This window comes from Zootoca vivipara, chromosome 4 (assembly GCF_963506605.1).
Source record: "Zootoca vivipara chromosome 4, rZooViv1.1, whole genome shotgun sequence".
Classification (NCBI taxonomy): domain Eukaryota; kingdom Metazoa; phylum Chordata; class Lepidosauria; order Squamata; family Lacertidae; genus Zootoca; species Zootoca vivipara.
Window position 1 is genome coordinate 56,639,194 of NC_083279.1, and position 19,495 is coordinate 56,658,688.

At 41.7% G+C, this 19,495-nt stretch overlaps 1 protein-coding gene across 3 annotated transcripts in view; it reads right to left on the minus strand.

Moving 5' to 3' along the window:
- USP25 (ubiquitin specific peptidase 25) overlaps nucleotides 1-19,294 on the minus strand; it is a 53,089-nt gene extending 33,795 nt beyond the window's left edge. The window contains exons 1-3 of one of the 3 annotated variants that reach the window (XM_035114626.2): nucleotides 18,942-19,294; nucleotides 2,557-2,634; nucleotides 686-830 (exon numbers count right to left, since the gene is read on the minus strand). In XM_035114626.2, coding sequence (XP_034970517.1) covers nucleotides 686-830; nucleotides 2,557-2,634; nucleotides 18,942-18,986 — 268 coding nt within the window. In that variant the 5' untranslated portion in view covers nucleotides 18,987-19,294. The remainder of the gene's footprint in view (nucleotides 1-685; nucleotides 831-2,556; nucleotides 2,635-18,941) is intronic. The other 2 variants (XM_035114627.2, XM_035114628.2) reach the window with 2 other exon arrangements.
- Between the last annotated feature and the right edge of the window lie 201 nt (nucleotides 19,295-19,495).

Genomic DNA, 19,495 nt, shown 5'->3' on the forward strand with positions numbered 1-19,495 from the left:
GGTGCTTCAGGTTCACTTAGCATTAAAATGAATGCTACAGGTCAGACTTATTTACTGTTACACTAGTCTTACTCAACAGTACATACTTTTGTTAATCACAGAATATATTAACTTTAAATTTCAAATCTATGCGCTGTTCTTTGGCCAAATTGTGAGTTTTCTGGGATTTTGTAACACTTCTCAAGTTAAATGGGCTTGCACTGGGACATATGGATTCCAAACACAAATAGTTTTCACATGGCTTTTTTGATATGGATTGATATTTTATTGATAAGCTTCACTAATCAGAGTAATATTTTCTTGCTTCATATTTTGAAGTAATTACTCATTTGGAGGCATTTCTAAAAGTACACAGATGGGGGTATAAAGATAGTAGGTCAGCAATTTTCCAGGGCAGCGAAATCATAATTACCAGATATTAATGTTGTTTTTCAAATGGTGAAAGCTGAGTGCACTAGATGTACCCTCGTGGTTTCCCTTTCATTTTCTGTTATATTACTATATTATTGTGTTTTCAATAAAGACAAACTTCTTGAAAAATATATCACTTTAACCAAAACCTCCAAGATCTATAGGCATAAAGGAAACACTTAATATAAAATATCAGACTGGAGTGAGAAGAGGATTTTCTGACCAAGCATTTAGTTTGGTTGGTACTTCAGTAACACAGAAAAAAACCACTTACTTGTATCTGCTTGGCTGCCTACGCTGATGTATCTGTCATTGCCAGAAAGTGCTGTTTGATAGTACGTTGTCTCTTCCTGCTGAGGAATCTTAGCATTCTTTGCAGTAAGGAAAGCAACCGCTAACTCCAAATTCCCATTGCTATCCTTTAAATGTAACAGAATAAACTTATTAGTATGCCATCTTATAACCAACCAATCTTGTCAGAGCTAGCTTCCAAAACTAACACGAATTACTTTACACCTGCACACAATGCATACAATTTCATGGTTAGAAACTTACCATAAAATTATTTACATGTAAATTAAGTCGCACTAAAGAAGGTGATAGATTTGTGCACAGTCTCACTAGTTTCAGCAGAAGGACTCTCTACGACTGGAAAACCAACAGAAATTAAAAGTGCTTTACTTCTTGTTGGATGATACTCATAGTGTTTAGTTCCTTGGGTAAGCTGATTCCAAGAAGAATTTAAAATAAAAAATATTTGAAATAAGCAATCAGTTAAGCAGAGTAGAAAAATTCTAGTCATCCAATGATGTCTAATGCAGGTGCCTAAGAATGTTGATGGGGGTTAAACCACAGAGCCTAGGGCTTGCCAATCAGAAGGTCGGTGGTTTGAATCCCTGCGACGGGGTGAGCTCCCGTTGCTCGGTCCCAGCTCCTGCCAACCTAGCAGTTCGAAAGCACGTCAAAGTGCAAATAGATAAATAGGTACCGCTCCGGCGGGAAGGTAAACGGCGTTTCCGTGTGCTGCTCTGGTTTGCCAGAAGCGGCTTTGTCATGCTGGCCACATGACGTGGAAGCTGTACGCCAGCTCCCTCAGTCAATAACGCAAGATGAGCGCGCAACCCCAGAGTCGGTCACAACTGGACCTAATGGTCAGGGGTCCCTTTACCTTTTAAGAATGTTGACACAAATACACATCTTCCAATTAACCAGTTGCTTAAAATTTATTCTGATGACTTGGAATTAAAAACATTTTGCCAGCCCTGAGGATGATAATTTGATAACACTAATGCAAAAGCTCAAAGCATACATGCCATACTACAAGTATTTGGTGAAATACCAGAACAAAAAGTCCTACAAGATTGCTTTTTCTGAAAGAAGCCCATACTTTCTTTTATATATTTGGATTAAAATATTTTGAGATGAATTCACTTTTCTGTTAGACACATTCTCAAGTAGCAAATCTAAGAGTAAAACGGCTTACAATTGATAAAAGCTGAACAGAACAGAGAAAGCAGGTAAGATTTTGTGTCAATGTGGTCTTGAGACACGCCTTTTCCCTGTTCTAAAGTTCAGAGACTGTAATAAAAGATACGTTCCCCAACTGAATAGCAAGAGGTGGCAGGGTCTTGTGGAGGCTGAACCTTAACCAAAGAGATCTTTTCTTGCTTGCATTGGTGAACTGGCAACATGGAGTCAAAGGTTAGCATCTCAGACAGATGTCAGAAAGGGTTTCAGCATGGTATGCTCCACATACATAGTATTTCTTAGTTAGATAAAGTATTTTACAGGCATGTTTTCATCAGGAGCATTATTTACATAAACCATTTTGGAAGGCCCTTATATTTCCTAGTCCCCAGGGTATGGTACAAAAGGCCACTACCTTGCTGAAACTAAGGCTGTCTATATCCGGTGAATGCCTATATATCTGGTACATATAGGCATTCACCAGATGAAAAACAAAGGCAAAATACAAAAGGAAGGTATGTGTTTTTTAAACCAGCCTTTGTCATACTTTACGTTATCTGAATTCCTCACTTAAATAATTTTAAAGCAATTATATTAAAAACTTTCTGTCCATCAGAAGGAACCTTATTTAGATGCAGACAGATATAAACACAGAATCACCTTTGAAAACCACCATACCTTCAAGGCTTGCTGCAGTACTTGGGTGTCATTGATGCCAGTGATCTCTCTTAGCTGATTCAGAAACGTCTGCTGGTGCTGAAAAATAAAAAAGCTGGTCAGCACCGAAGACAAATCATGGCAACAAAACCCTTTCAGCTTGTGGAAAGAGAAGGTTTGTGGTGATATTTTTATTTGTCTTTGAAACCATATATTACGGGAGAGTCTGGAGAACACGTATTTGCTTAAGATGAAAGCAAATACTTCTGTGAGAACTAAAGAATTAGGGGACAGAAAAGGGTTCAATTCAATCTTCCCATGCCATTATACCATATTAGAAAGTGAGCCTTCAAAGCATAAAATAGTGTCCTAAATAGAAAAATACCACACAGTATACTACTGTGAAAGCATGGGCTAAGCCCATAACGGCAATCATTGTTATCTCGGGATCTCAATATTTTAAATACAGTCATACCTCATGATACGTCAGCTTCATGTTGCATATTTTCAGGTTACGGACGCGCCGAACCCGGAAGTCCTGGAACGGGTTTCTTCTGGGTTCGGCACATCTGTAACCTGTGTGCATGCGCAGAAGTGCCACATTGCGTCGTGCACGTACACAGATGCAGCGCTTCATGTTGCGGCCTTTTCATGTTGTGAACGGGCCGCCGGAATGGATCCCATTCGCAACATGCGGTAACCACTGTACCGCAATACAGAATTCTCTTATTTAAGTATCACTGCCCATAAATATACAATGCATAGAGTCTAGCTCAGAAATAGATATTATGATGCTTTCCAAGCACTGTTCAACTGCAGCTTCCAACATCCCTGGAGTGGGGGTGGTTGGTATCCCAAATCCAACTACGTATGTCAAGTATGTCATGTACTTTAATATCATAGGCAACCATCTAAAAATGAACTGGTGTTGTCAAGTAACTAGGAAGTCTCATGAAACAGCTCTGGAAAGTGATTGTAAAAACAAACAAACAAACAAACAAACAGGACCTTTAATTTTGGTCCATATATTTCAAATTCAAACATGACATAACTTAAGACAGCAAATAACAAAATAGCCAATCGTATTGGCATATTCCTCGCAAGAAAAAGAAAAACTATCCATATAAGGTTATTTAATACTACATACCACCTTTCCACTATAAAAGCAATGTTCAGGATGGTTCACAACATTAAAAAGAACCCCACACCTAAAAGTTGTGAAGCACAGTGCCCTTTAGCATCAACAGTGGCACTGAGCATGCTGAACTGATCAGATGGCAATACCCAGGTACTGATAAAAAATACATTTGAAACATGTTGCATTAATAAAATACAGGCTGCAAGTTGTAAAACAGTGATGTGGACAGTAAATAAGTACACACACACACAATGGTTCTGAACACTGTTGGATGTAATACAAGATTTCCACTATCCATGTTCCTAAACCAGCAACCGTATACTACATCACTAACCACAAAAGAAAGGCTGATATTGAAACACTGAAAATTGAGTTTTTTAAAAAATCTATCCTTCTGGCTTTAGTGCCTGCAATTTTATACTGTATTTTAAAACCTCATGTGCTGAACATGTCAAAAAATCACTGCTGATGTCACCAGATAACAAAGCATAAATATGTGTGCAAAATTTATTATAGTTCTTCGGGGAGGGGGCAGTCCCTTATACAAGTACACTTAAGGAATTATATGAAGTACTCAGTGTTAGGCTCTTACCCAAAGCTTATCTGGCCACAGCATAACCAGCAAAGAAGAAGTTCACTAACATAATACCGTAGCAGGGCTTAGCTACAATCTAAGTCCAGATCCCAAGAGTTGCTTCAGGTCACACAACGGATTGCAGACAAGCAAGTGGGATTTTTAGGTTTTTTCATTTAGTAGAAATCCCATCAATCTTAAAAGCAGTTTTCCTCTGCGGGAAAGGGGGCTGTTGTTAAAAATAAAAAGTAAAATAAAAAGCTTACTGCCTCCTTGGGCTCAGAGAACCAGTTGCATGACTCTGTGGAACCTGGCTTAAGTGCTTAGATAAGGTAATGCTTAAACCTACTGCCATACTACCGGTACTAGCAGGCTGCTGACCATACAAACTTACAATCTGACAGCTACCTTCTCCAATTCACACATTTTGCAGTGGGAGACATTTTTTGTGTTATGGTGGCAATGTGTGCATGTATTATAAACAAACAAGCCTTTTATCTTTTAAGAAGAATTGTGCTTTTCCCTGACCTTATTTTGTACTAATGTTTGGGAAATGAGCAGTGTTATCTGTTTAAAGATACTCAATCATTATGGAATCAGAAACAAAGGCATACATTAAAAGCTCTCAAAGTGTCTGTTGTGATGTCTTGTTTATGCGCCTCATGTCACAGTTACTTCTGTTTGATATGTACGTAACTGCTTCCTGTGCCTTGTTTAAATTATTAGTTCCTCAGGAACTAATTGTTAGTAAAGAATTTCCCAGCATCCAGGCTTTCATAAACAAAGTTATGAAGTACCTGGCATGAACTCTACAGCTTTCCCACTTTTACGGCTTTACATCTAACTTACAGATTTACATTTCCCTCCATCAAGCCAGAGCATACAATGGAAATCCAATTTCTCCCTTTTTAACATAATATATTAAAGGATGCACTTTATACAAAGGTGATACTAATCAGCATCTGAACTGATAAATAAAAATAGCCAGGTAAAGTGCTGACACAGCATGAGGGTGCCCTATGTCATTTACTTTTCCAAGCTAATTCCCATTCTGCACTTTCGGCTGCCAAAACCCCAGACTGTGGATGTCAACTGTGTTAAGTGGACATTTATGCCTTCAGAACTGGAGAATCACCAATGTTCCCACATAGGCTGCCAAAAGATAATCATTAGATGCTAACTATTTTCATTTGGACGCAGCATGAAGCAGGGTCAGAGAAGTGACAGAAAACATTACAATATGTTCAGGCTCTGAAAACAGAGAGAACACCAGCTTCTGGGGAATAGCAGAAGAGTGTGACTGTGCTCATGTCCTGCTATAGGCTCCTGGCTGAGCTCTGTGAGAAACAGGATGTTGCATTCCATAGGCTTTTAGTTTGCTGCAGCATGGCTCTTAACATGCTTATTTATTTAAATGTATATACATTTTATTGGATTAAACAAATATCCTTATTAATATTAATGACAATATAAGCTTTCACGGATACATAAATTTAATTATTGCAATTATTATGCCATGATTTAAAGTGTATCAGCACAAACCTTTTCAGCTACTTTTTAAATATCTGGTTAGCAATTTGCTATTTTCTTCTTGTTGAGATTATAGGAATTATAACAATTTCTACAGTAATGCCTATAGAACATGTCATTCTAAATAAAATTCCTGCCATAACATGCAAACATGCAGAAATACTACGTAGAACACAAAGCTCCCAAGATATGGGGCTTTACATGAGTTGCTTAAGCACCTGTGAGCACTTAGAAAAAAATGTTGTGATTACTAAGGCCAGGCATCCCCAAACTGCGGCCCTCCAGATGTTTTGGCCTACAGCTGCCATGATCCCTAGCTAACAGGACCAGTGGTCGGGGAAGATGGGAATTGTAGTCCAAAACATTCTGGAGGGCCTGTAGATATGTCTTCTAGTGGCTCACCATACTGGAAGGCAAGACTATCATTTACATGTTGTGTGTTTGTAATTCCATGCTTCTGGTCAGTTCCACATGTGTAAACAAATACAAAAAAGGAAGCATCTTGTCATTTGTTCTCCTTTTCTTGTTCTTTACACATGTAAACAGGCAAAGGTAACCTCACGACTTGGTCATGTCAAAGCACATACCAAAATGCAGGAAGTGTGCAGATGGGGAGGCAATCCCCTTTTCAGCATATAACGACCCAACACAAGTGATACAGAATACTGACCCTACATTAATCAAAATTAACTTCTTGAAAGCAAGAAACCAGTTCAGGGTGGGCTGCAGATTTTAAACTGCTTACAAATCGAATATTTCTATTAACATACCTAATGTTTTAATACACAAAGCAGGGTGATTTGATTCAAGACCTGTGCTCAACAGAGCTTTGATTCTTCAAATTCCAAAATATTTCCACATTTAGAAATGGATTTATTTTTAAAAACACTTTTAGTAAGAATGTTTTTTCTGGAACTGTGTGACTAATAACCCTTTACAACTAACAACAAAGAAATGCACAACTGTGAGAGCATGTCATGTGTGTGTGTGTGTGTGAGAGAGAGAGAGAGAGAGAGACCCACCCACATTTTATTTCACTTCGCTCACCATCACTGCAGGGCTATTTTAGACTATGCAGAATAGACAATGAAATATATCTTGAAAATCTACAACAGGGGTCCCCCAAACTACGGCCCCCGGGCCGGATGCGGCCCAATCGGCCTTCCAATCCGGCCCGCGACGACCCCCGCCGCCCGCTGCCGCCGCCCGCTCTCGCGGCGCACGGCGCAGCGGCGATCTAAAAAATCGGCAAAAAATCGCCGAAAATTCTTTGTGCGCATGCGTACGGGCCTCTCCCGACCCGGAAGAGGTCATTTCTGGTGCACTTCCGGGTCGGGGGAGGCCCATACGCATGCGCACAAGCGATTTTCGGCGATTTTTTTTCCCGCCCGTGTGCGCGTGCGCATGCGCACGGGCGCGCACTCCCCCGCACGGGCGCGCACTCCCCCGCCCTCCGGCCCGCTGCGCGCGCACTCCCCTGCCGTCCGGCCCACCGCGCGGTCGGCGCGGCGGGCACCGGCCCGCCGCTCGGTAAGTCTGGGGACCCCTGATCTACAATATGTACTACACCAAGGCTGTGTGGGATGCTGACACAATTTTTTCCATTACAGTAAAATAACTATAGTTTATTTATTATGGAGAGTGGAGGAACAGATAATAGGCATATGCTAAGGAAATTAAATTAAACATGATTTTTTAAATCATGTATTCACCAAACTGATTAAAAATGTCACCCCACGACCAGTGCCACTCACCCTGCTAGGTTTGGACAATGGAATGAGCCATACTAGGCTTGTTTTACCTGTGGTATGACAGCGGTAGAAGTGGAGGAGGAACAGCACAGGAACATTTGAGCAGCAGGCACCAGCACACTGCTTATTCACATTAAACCATAGTTTGTTTTAAAAGATGGCTTATTAGCATGACATTGTGAATTAGGCCTAAATCATTCTCATTGTTATCAACACTTTAAAATAATGTTCAGAGTATATTATAAATCTTTAGGGTTTAAACAGGTAATACTTTTCCTGGCTTAAAGTGCTTCAGACCCATTCTCTGAGCACTCTGCCAAACAGTGGGGCTGAGACTGAGTGCTGGTAGTCTACCTAAATTCATTCAGTGAATTTACTGTTGAACCCCTCTCCATGATAAGAATCTACTGGTCGTCATGATACTTGTGCCATCAGAATAGAGCCTTACTGTGAAGACTGTGCAGTGATTTACACGCATAAAACAAACTGGCATTTTCCAAAAACCCAAAGCCAAAAAAGTCCCATGGCGATCGGCAAATGATAACAGGGGCAGTTCCATGAAATCTGGAAGCCCCTAGTTATGGACCGGCACATGGGTGGTGGATACAGATTCAGTCATTCTGACTCAAGGAATGAGGCACTTGAATAGCTCAACAGCTGTATCCATGACTGAGCAGTCCTATTTAGGATCCACTCAGCTCACCCCGAAAAGCTGGATGCCATCCTATCAGAGACGCATGAGGAAGGTAAAATTAACCTCCTGGGTGACTTTGTTGCAAGAGTTGGGCGAGATTCCGATCTGGGGCATGGGAGTATTGGGAAAGAAGGAACTGGCAACTGTTAGACAGTGTTCATGGAATACAATCTTACTCGGCTACAAGTGATCGCCAACAAGATGATGATGATCAGGGATTTTCAACTCATGGCTAATTCAAGACTACATAATTTTTGTGACAGTAAGAAAATTAGTAAGCCGCTTCTCCAGGATCTGGTGACACACCATTCATTTATATAATGTACAATTTTCTAAATCTCAGAAAGCATTTTTTTTAATTTAGGAAGGTAAAGAACATTTTATTCTTGCTCTGAGTACACTTAAATATTCTGTGTTTCATAATTCAGCACGTGTTTGCAAGGTAGGAAAGTCTAAGCCAGCATTCTGCCAGTAAAATACGTTTCCAACTACAGTCATACCTCGTGTTAAGTTTGCTTCACGTTGCGGCTTTTCAGGTTACGACCGCGGCAAACCCAGAAGTGTTTACTTCCAGGTTCACTGCGCGCGCACACACAGAAGCAATCTGCGCACGCGCAGAAGCGTTCTATTGCGCTTCATGCACGCACAGTAGCGGCACTCTATTTATGGCCTTTTCGGGGTGCAAACGGCACTCTGAAACAGATTGTGTTTATAAGTAGAGGTACCACTGTAAACACTAGGGAGAACTTTCTGACAGTAAGAACTGTGGAACAGTCTACCTTGGAAGTTGGTAGACTCTCCTTCAACATTTCTAAACAGAGGTTGGATGGCCATCTGGGATTCTTCAGTTGGGATTCCTGCATCGCAGGGGGTTGGACAGATTACCTTTGGTCTCTTCCAACTCTACAATTCTATGAAAAATAAATTCAACTGAAAGGTAAGGGCACAGTTATAAAGTCAATATATATCACAATTTGTACACAAAAAAATGTACAGCTGATGGTACATATCCTTGGCAGGAACAAAAATAACTACAAAACTCCTTTGGATGCCGTGGTGGGTACTCTGGACAGGGTACTAGCAGGATACTCATCCATTTAATGGCTCTTCAGGACACAAAATGAGAGCCGCAAAATTTTACAGATACTAAGATATCTGTAATCTGTAATATCTGCAATTTTACAGATACTAAGAGCACAATCTTTTAGACCAAGCATGTCCAACAGGTATATTGCGATCACTGAACGTCTGTGGCAGATCACCGAGTTGCCCCAAAGAAGCTCAACAACTTTGGCTCTCCTAAAAAAAGCTCAGCAATTTTGACTGACCTCAACAAAAAAAGATGGGCCTTCCTACTCCCTAAAACTAAAAAAAGCTTACCAACTTTGCCCTGCCCTCCTCAAAAATAGGGCTTTCCTCCTTCCTAAAAAAACTTAACAACTTACCCCCCCCCAAAAGGGGGTAGATCACTGCCAGTTTTTAACCTGTGAGTAGATTGCAGTCTCTTTGGAGTTGGCCACCCTTGGACGTCTGCTGAAAAGAAAGCCCCACTGATTTTTCCACAAGTTGTTTATAGGACTGTAGCCTAAAGCTATGGACGTGGAAAATCCCACCATTTGAACGATTCTGAAAAAGCAGAAACTAGCAACATTCTTATTTTCATAAAACTACCTTAGCTGAAAAATAAACTGACATCAAATTTAATCAACTTTCCCCAGGTAACTAGCAGCATAAACACCAGTGACCCCAGGAACACAAACAGATAGGAGAATGTATAAATAGGAAAGAGAAAGAAAAAAAACTATGAACTATTAACTATTGTTGCTCTTTTTTGTTGTAATATGAAAACACAATAAAAAGTAGGTATTGAAAAAAAACATCCCAAATACTATAAATCATTTGTAACCTTGCAACCACTTCACTTTTAATTACCATCTCAATAGTCACCTCTGCATCCCATTGTGTTTACAGACATAAGCAAGTCGCAATGAGGCCTCCTATTCTCCAGCAAAAGTAGCAATAATGTGAAAAAACAGCAAATAAACTTTTTCAAGTTTATAAATACTGCCATGAACAAATAAGAGACCTATATAAAAAAGACACACTCATGCAGATACTGTGAAATTAGATGGTGATCAAAGATAGTTCCCTATTACAGATCTGTCTACAAAGATCACAATCGCAATTAGTAACAGTTTCACACCAGGAAGGTTTAAATTAAAAGAAACCATTAACACAATCAAATGGACTGCAACACTAGTGCCTTCTCCATACTGTCCATTTTAGAAAGAGAAGAAAGAGAAGACTCCTATGAGTCTTTCCTAAACACAAATGTGACCAATGAGAGACAAATTATAAGCATACACTGCAGGGGGAGCCTGATGATCCCCTAGTACAATTAGATAAAAGAAAGTATGTCAAGGCCCAACAAAAAAAGTTTTCAGTGGAAAAAGTTCCCTAACCAAACATTATACTTTTAAGAGAAAGCTGGAAAGATAATCAGGTGAGAAAAACTACTGCTGCCAAAGATTGTGTAAAAAGGAAGACAAGTATCTTTGCTATTATCTGCATTCAATCAGTAAATAACAAAATTTGGGTACAGAATAGAAGTAGGAAACAAAATGTCAGCATATCAGCAGCCTGATCAGGGTGAGAGATGGGGGGAAAGGGTCTTCGCCAGTCAATCTCCCTATTAGAAGGAATAAGTGGAAACTGCAAATGTTGTTGTATATCATCCTCACTTCCAATCAGGAGTGGGTTCCAGCCAGCCAGCCAGCCAGCCAGCCAGCCAGCCAGCCAGCTTCCCCCTTCCAGAACGCTATTAAACTGTAATGGATGTACCTTACTCCCTACCCCACATTTCTTTTCTACCTGACAATAGTGCATGACTCTCTGAGCCCACTAAACTCATGTTCAATACCCACTGGCCTGTTCTGTGCCGCCTCCTTTTTAAATGTGTGTACAACTGCAAATCTTACGGTTCCCCTGAACGTATAATTATTTCCCTGTTGTTTCTCAATGTCACAGTTTTGGCTCAGCACTCACCACTTGGGTTTGTTACTAGAGGAAGTGACCATGATGATGATAATGACATCCTAGTGAATCATATTTTGTTGTACAGAAGAACTGTGGTTCTACCTCTGTGACCTCTCCAAAAACATAGAAACAAGCTGGCAGAATATGGCTTGTGTAACTCCAGAGGTTCCACAGGTTTAGAGGGGGAAAGAGTAGAGCTAATGACTTTCAAGTTCAGAAATGCCAAACATTTATTTTATCCCAAGTTAGTTTATTTAAACATTAAGGAGAGACTGAGCCATAAATCATTTGCTTACAGAACTATGTGGTTAAAGAAATGATGGAGAGTTGCAGCATCCAAGGCAGAAGCTTTTGACCTGGCTCTCCTGGGATTCTTCCACTAATATAATACAACCACAGTAGAAGGCTGGCAGGGACCATGAGACTATAAAAGAGATGCTGAAAGAGGAGAAACCACACCCTAGTATACTGGGGTTCCCAGTATACTGTCAAAGGGGAAATAATTTTGAAATTCTTACTTGAATGAAGCCGAAACATTTCATTTCTGACCCCTGCACTCCGCTCTGTTGGACTCCTGAATAAGTATACTTTGTAGTTAGTACATTAAACTTACATTGTAAGTTCAATGTTTCCTCCACTGAGATTGAAGAACCAGCAGATATTTTAAAACCCCACTTCTGGTGCAAGAAACATTGCATCTCCACACTTTTCTTGCCCCTCAGGATAAGTTTCCATAAATTGTCATTATTCATGAGCATCTCTTCTCCAAGCAAACAGAAAAATTCATTGAAAAACAAACATCTCACGGGTTTGTAATGCCTCTTACTCAGAATCTAAAATGCAATCTCTGCTACAGAACAATTAAATTATATGCATGAGTGTATTTAGCTTTCATGAACTGTGTATACTAGATTTAGACTGTGGTGGTTTCCCTGCTTCACAGTAACACAAAAACAAATGCACTACTGGCACCAAGAAGGGCCCTTGTTCACAGCTGTCCTAGTTCACAAGCCTGCTGAAATGCACCACACACACACACACAGCTTGAAAAGAGTGGCAAAACTGGAACGCCTTTTGAGACTCAGAGCTTAGTAAAATGCTGAAGATGTGAAGGAAGCAAGGCAGGAAATTGTAGGGAAGGGCTCTTATTAGGCAGAGAAGAGAAGAGAAGAGAAGAGAAGAGAAGAGAAACACCTCGGGTAAAGTACTCTTCGGGTTGCGTACTTTCGGGTTACGAGCGCGGCGGACCTGTAAGTGTTTACTTCTGGGTTTGCCACGTGTGCATGCGCAGAAGCGTTTTGTGCAGTTCGCGCATGCGCAGAAGCACGCTATCGCGCTTTTGCGCATGCGCAAAAGCGCTGTTCGGGTTACATACTTTTCGGGTTGCGAACGGCACCCCGGAACGGATCAGGTACGTAACCCAAGGTACCACTGTAATAATTTATTGGCCAAGTACCAACATACTTGGAATTTTGCTTCAGCTACATTGCAATGTAAACACCGTTTAGATGGAACAATAGTATTTAAAGCTGAGCTCAAGTCCACAAACAAAACTCGCACATAGGTTCGTTTTGCCACTTTAATCTCCTTTGTCAGTGCATTTTGTCAGAGGCATGCCCTCTTCTCTGCAATCAATGAGCTACCAAAAAAGAAAAGAAAAAGATTTTACTAGCAGAGCAAAGCCCCTTCAGTTCTTTCAACTATTGTTCAAAGAAAAATAGAATGTATGCCCACCTCCCTTTGGAGAATTTCAATAATTTATCCCTAATTCTGAATGAATTTAGTATAAAGATGGTTAGTACATAGCAGCCCACTTCCATTATACAAATATACCTGTTCACTATAGATTTTACCAAATTATCACTTTATGCAGGACTTAGAATCATAGGATTGTAGAGTCGAAGGAACCAAGAGAGTCATCCAGCCCAAACCTCTGTAATGCAAGAATCTTTTTGCCTAACGTGGGGTTCAAACTCACAGCCCTGAGGTTACGAGTCTCATTCTCTACCAACTGAGCTATTAGAAAATATATTTAACACATTTTAATCATGCTTCTTCTGACTGTTGCTTGTGTGTTCTTAACTGGCCACAGATTGTGTTTTATACACCTCTTGGTACTTGCAATCAAAAAGAAGAGATGACAGCTATAAGGAAAATCATTGTGTTATGATACAAAATCAATTCAGATATAACAAAAAATGAAGTTTCAAAAATGACAATTGTTTGGTACTTTATATAATACAATTTTGAAATCCTTCATATGTCAAAACATTTTACTTATGCAACAATATTCTACCAGCTGTGTACACCAAGACATTTACTTAAAAAGACCAGTAATTATAGCAATAATTACAGCCACTAAGTATACACTAAGTGTGTCATAGTTCATAAGTACCAATTAGGTGTACAGTACATATATCTATGAATGAAAAAAATGAAACATACACAAAATAGACACACATAACACATAGATCAGTTGAAAAGGTGTTTTCAGTGACAACTGTCTTTGCTGTAGCAAGGAAAGAGACTGGAAGTCTGGAAAAGATCAGACTTCTCCACCTCCAGCACCTGAAGCCAGTTGCTCACATGGAACTCAACTGCAGCCATTGGAATTTCTTGTGTACAAGAGCCAAACCTAGCAATCCACACATTCCTCAACAGGGCATCCTGCATGTTTGATTTACGGTAGGAATGAAGTGCAAACTGTCCTTAAGTGACCTATGGAGCAAAAACCAGAGAGATAACATTTCATACATTTTTCTAATACCCTTGACTGTAGTTGAGTGCAGAGAGTGGCATTTTAAAAACCTAAACATATCATATAACAAGCTATTTTACACCAATATCCTACCACTAATGTAGTATTTCGCTCTAGCCGTTTATGCTACTTTGTTCTACTTCCACCAGTGTTACACACAGTAAGAGTCTCCATACATTTTAACGGGCCACAGTACCAGCAAGAAGATACTCCTCAGTATGTTTCTAGGTGATACCACAAAACATACGTATAGGGGAAAAAAAAACATAAGCCTAATGTTCAAAGCTTTCACCATATCATGACCAGTTGGAACAAAAACAGCCCATCCAGGGGATTAGCAGTTCCTATGGGAAAACTTTATATGGTATGTTTTGCATGCTAAGTTCAGTACGCAAACAGCATTTTTCTATGTTTTGCCCCAATTATAGAATTAGAAGATCACTTGGTCTGCAGTTCTGTTGAATCCTGGCTTCAATAGGACATACAGTACTTCTGACTAGAAATTGCTAGGATTGCATATCATCAAGTCCTGAAGAATTTCTGCACTACAGACTTACAGAACAAAGCTGCTTCTTCAAATCTGTAGTACACAACTCTTCAGGAACTAGTGATATGCTAAGAAGTCTTCTGCTTGAATAAAGGTAAAGGGTAAAGGGACCTCTGACCATTAGGTCCAGTCGTGGACGACTCTGGGGTTGCGGCACTCATCTTGCTTTATTGGCCGAGGGAGCCAGTGTACAGCTTCTGGGTCATGTGGCCAGCATGACAAAGCCGCTTGTGGTGAACCAGAGCAGCACACGAAAATGCCGTTTACCTTCCCACTTTGACATGCTTTCGAACTGCTAGGTTGGCAGGAGCTGGGACCGAGCAACGGGAGCTCACCCCGTCGCGGGGATTTGAACTGCCGACCTTCTGATCAGCAAGCCCTAGGCTCTGTGGTTTAACCCACAGCGCCACCTGCGTCCCTCTGCTTGAATAGCTGGGACAAAACTTACTATTTGCATCAAGCATTCCATACAAAATTGTTGCATAGGAACTGCAAATCCCATGGGGACAACTATATTAGTGAGATGCTTTTGTTTATGTTTGTATAGACATAGGAAAGGCCTATCCTTTTAAATTGTCACTGTCATGGTAACAACACCCATCATCTAATAATCTACTATTTAATGTAAACTGCAGGCAACAAGTATTTTTTTAGGAAAAGATATACTGACAGCTACTAGTAGCAATACATATCTGACAACATTCTTTTGTGGGAGTTCACTATGGGAAAAAATTAGTCAAGCCGGAAGGGAATGGTTCCCAAGCACTATATGTTTATATTCTCACACTAAAGGCAGACACTTAAAAACAGGCAAAACTAACATGAGAAACTATAATTGGAAATTGCAGAGCTCTGCTTCGTTCTAGTAACAGGAACTTTTACTCTCAGAATAAACATAAGAATATAGAACATATCCTGCTTACCCAATATTAATTTAGATCATTTCACTTTATCTTTCTTATTTCATCACACACAGGTTATTTATCCATCTATCCCAAGAGGCATATTTAAAGGTTCATTCAGCAACACAAGCACAAATATTATTTTCACATAGGAAACTGAGTTATATTGAGCTGGATTATTGGTCTATCTAGCTCAAAACTGTCTACACTGATGGAGTTCTCTCCTGACCCACCTGGATATGCTGGAGTTTCAACCTGGGACCTTCTGCACGCAAAACAGATGCTCTTCCACCAAGCTACAGCCCTTCCCAAAATAATAGACTCTTTAGAGAACTCATTTGAGCTGTTTGGAACCAAAGAGAAACACCACTATGGGGTATCAAGCAGTTGTTTGCTGTTAAATGAACCCAGCTGTTTCAAACATCCCTGCAAAAATGGTTATAAACCAACAGCTTCTGGTCGTTTGGACTTTGAACTGGGCAGTGACAGGGGTTCGTCCAAATTTTTAAATTGATTTGCATCCACAAGCGCATTAATTTCCATAGCGTACTTTGCATTGGAAAATTCAGTTTGCATCAGGAAAAAATCTAATGTCCTAGAGCAGCCTTTGTCAAACAAGCGCCTTCCAGACATTTTGGACTGCAGCTCTCATTAATCCCTTTTCTACCAGCCCACTTTGTTTCCATACCTCCTGATTTAAAGAGAAAAGTCTCTTCCTTCACAATCAGCATTGAAATGCTCTATTCCTCCTCCACCAATCTACTTCACAGGTGGCATTTTTTTCTTCTAGCAAAGGAGGGTATTTTGCCTCTTAAATGCTCAATACGGAAATGCAGATTACTAGTCTCTTAGAAAGCTAGTAAGACTAATAACTTTTGTGGGCTTATTTACAAAGCTGGGTAGAATGTATGTTTAAACAGAAACACACATCATACTTTCTTATTCAGTGCATGCATCTGGGATACAACCACTCATCACTTTTGTTTTAGCATGAATGCAAACAGCGCAAAGATGAAAAGCAGTTGTCAAATCCTCACTGAAGTACAGAGTATCAACAGCACAGAAGTACTCTGCTGAAGTTCCTCAAGGAGTAGATTTCTACTGTTATGAAAGCATGTTAAGAACACACAGGTACTGCTTACTTTAAATCTTGTATTTTATGAGACATTTTTGAAGGAGTTAGAAGCAGATATAAAAGGATGCAAAATGCAAAAGAAATGAGCAGGCAAGTGGAAAGAGGTAAATGTGGAAACAGAAGTGAGTAGCTACTGTATTTTTTTTAACACACACTGTAAGAATGCATAGCATCTTTGCAAGCCTTTATGGCTATGCATTTGGAATGTCCCTCTTCATTTCACATTAGTGAAAAACAAAAAGTACAATTTTTTAGTGGCCACACACCTCTCAAATGCATAAGTTATAAACATACTACTATAAAAAAATGACCATATTTAACTTATAGGGACGTGTGGTAAACCACTGAGCCTCCTTGGCTTGCTGATCGGAAGGTTGGCAGTTCGAATCCGTGCAATGGGGTGAGCCCCCTTTGTTCTGTCCCAATTTCTGCCAACCTAGCAATTTGAAAGCATACCAGTGCAAGATACTGCTGCGGCAGGAACATAAATGGTGTTTCCATGCGCTCTGGCTTCTTGCACCAGAAGCAGTCTAGTCATGCTGTCCACATGACCCTGAAAGCTGTCTGTGGACAAACGCCGGCTCCCTCGGCCTGAAAGCAAGATGAGCACCATAACCCCATAGTCGCCTTTGATGGCCTTAACCAGGAGTAGGCAACCTAAGGCCCGTGGGCTGGATGCGGCCCAATCACCTTCTCAATCCGGCCCACGGATGGTCTGGGAATCAGCGTGTTTTTACATGAGCAGAATGTGTCCTTTTATTTAAAATGCATCTCTGGGTTATTTGTGGGGCCTGCCTGGTGTTTTTACACGAGTAGAATGTGCGCCTTTATATAAAATGCATCTCTGGGTTATTTGTGGAGCATAGGAATTTCCCCCCAAAAAATATAATCCGGCCCACCACTTGGTCTGAGGGACAGTGGGCGGGCCTATGGCTGAAAAAGGTTGCTGACCCCTGGCCTTAACTATCCAAGGGTCATTTATCTATTTTTTACCTATTTAACTTATAGGCATCTGTGCTTGAAACAAGTCTATAAAAAAGACTTGTTCAAAAATGTGAATGAATGGTTTCAAATTATCTGAGAAAATATTAGGCTTAGACCAGGGTTTCAAATCTTTGCTAAGCCTTGAAGCTCATTGGATAACCTTGGATCAGGTAGTATCTCTCAGGTTAACCTACCACACAAGGATTTTGGAAAGACAAAACAGAAGTAAAAAAGAGCAGATGAAGGCCATGTATAGCAGCCTTCTTTAGAGGAGGATTATTTACACATTCCAACAGATTATGTATTTCACATAAATTCAAGGATATCAGTCTTACTCTTTATTTATATCAAAAGGTTCAAAGTATTATAGAAAGGACAACTTTCCTTGGGACAGAGTACCACAAACTTTCTCCCGAGTTCGATCGTTTGAGTCCTGTATTAGCCCATGAAGTAGTAAGACAAATCTCCAAAGCAAAGACATAACCTTAAAAGAAGCTACCTTACTAACATAGGCCACTGTTATTAATAGTTAACAAAACACCTTCATTATAATCTGCAAAATTCAAGTAAAGCATTCACACTACCAACCCCACTACAGTATACTTTTAGTTAACAACCAGATTTCCTGGTTCAAGGCAAAAACAGGAGCATGCTTCACCACCCCTACACATTTACCGACTCATTTCAAAGCTTTACATTAAGTGCATGAAACATAGTTGAAGCAGGAAACCCGCCTATACTCCTACACCTCTAAGTATTACAGAACCGGTTGGAAGAGCTGGCATGATCAGAACCGAGATGCGTCTCAGGGCGCCAGAATTGGGGGAGGATGAAAACGTCAATCCCTCTATTTAAAAATAAAGTGGCACTTTTGTGAGGCGGGGCGGGGGGGGGCAGGGAAGGAAGGGCGAGTTGCGGATCGAAACGCCGGGCTCCTCCTCCGTCCCCCTAATATACCAACCCCCGTGGGCACTTCTCTGGCAAGGTAAGGAGGAGAAAGCAGGGCAAATGCGAGAGGAGGTACACGCTTCCAGGAACTCAAAGCGCGGACGGGGTGGAGAAGTAATACTGACAGAAAGGCAGTGCCGCTTCCAGGAGCTCAGCGGACCCACCCACCCCCCGACCCCCTTCCCCAGGCCGGGAGGAGCCTCCCAACCCGCTCTCGCCTCTGCCTCGCTAGACGCAAAGGTCACGGAGGGAACCCTGGAGGGAAGGCGCCGACCCGCCTGGGCTCCAAAAAGCCAGGCCCTCGCGTAGCCCAGTAGCCTGCCCAAGGGCTTCCTGCCTGGGCCTGAGCACAGGATAGCTCTCCCCCACCCCGCGCCTCCTCCTTCCCGCGGCCCAGGTCGCCCCTCACCTTCTGCGAGTTGCTCTGCTGCAGCACATTCTGCTCCACGGTCATGGCCCCGGCCCGACTCCGGCTTCCCTCCCCGCCGGCCTCAGGAGGTGCAGCAGCAGGAGACGACGCTAGCCGAGGGTGGGGAGGGAGCAACGGCAAGGCCGGGCCGGAGTGGACGGGCCGCCGGAGGAGGAGGAGGAGGAAGGCGAGGGAGAGGAGCGCGGCGTGGGGAGGCCACTGCTCGGGGTCCACGCAGCCGTGACGCGACGCGCCTTTTCCAGGCAAGTGGCAGCCCTGGAAAGGAGCGGTGCGCGCTCAGGCCCGGCGGTGCGCCTGCCGCTTGCCAGGAGTGTACGCGCCGCCGCCGCCTCAACCAAACATGCCCAGCCCAGGAATGTGCTTGGGCTCCTCCCCTTCCCCCGCCGCGCCTCCCTCCTCGGCGGCGCAGCCCTGCGCTCTCCCTACTCGGAAGTAAGTCTGGCACCCTGAGCTGCGAGAGGGCAAACGAGGAAGGGAATACGCTGTCCAGCTGCCACCGCTACCGGGGAAAGGCGACTGAACGGGAAGCAGGA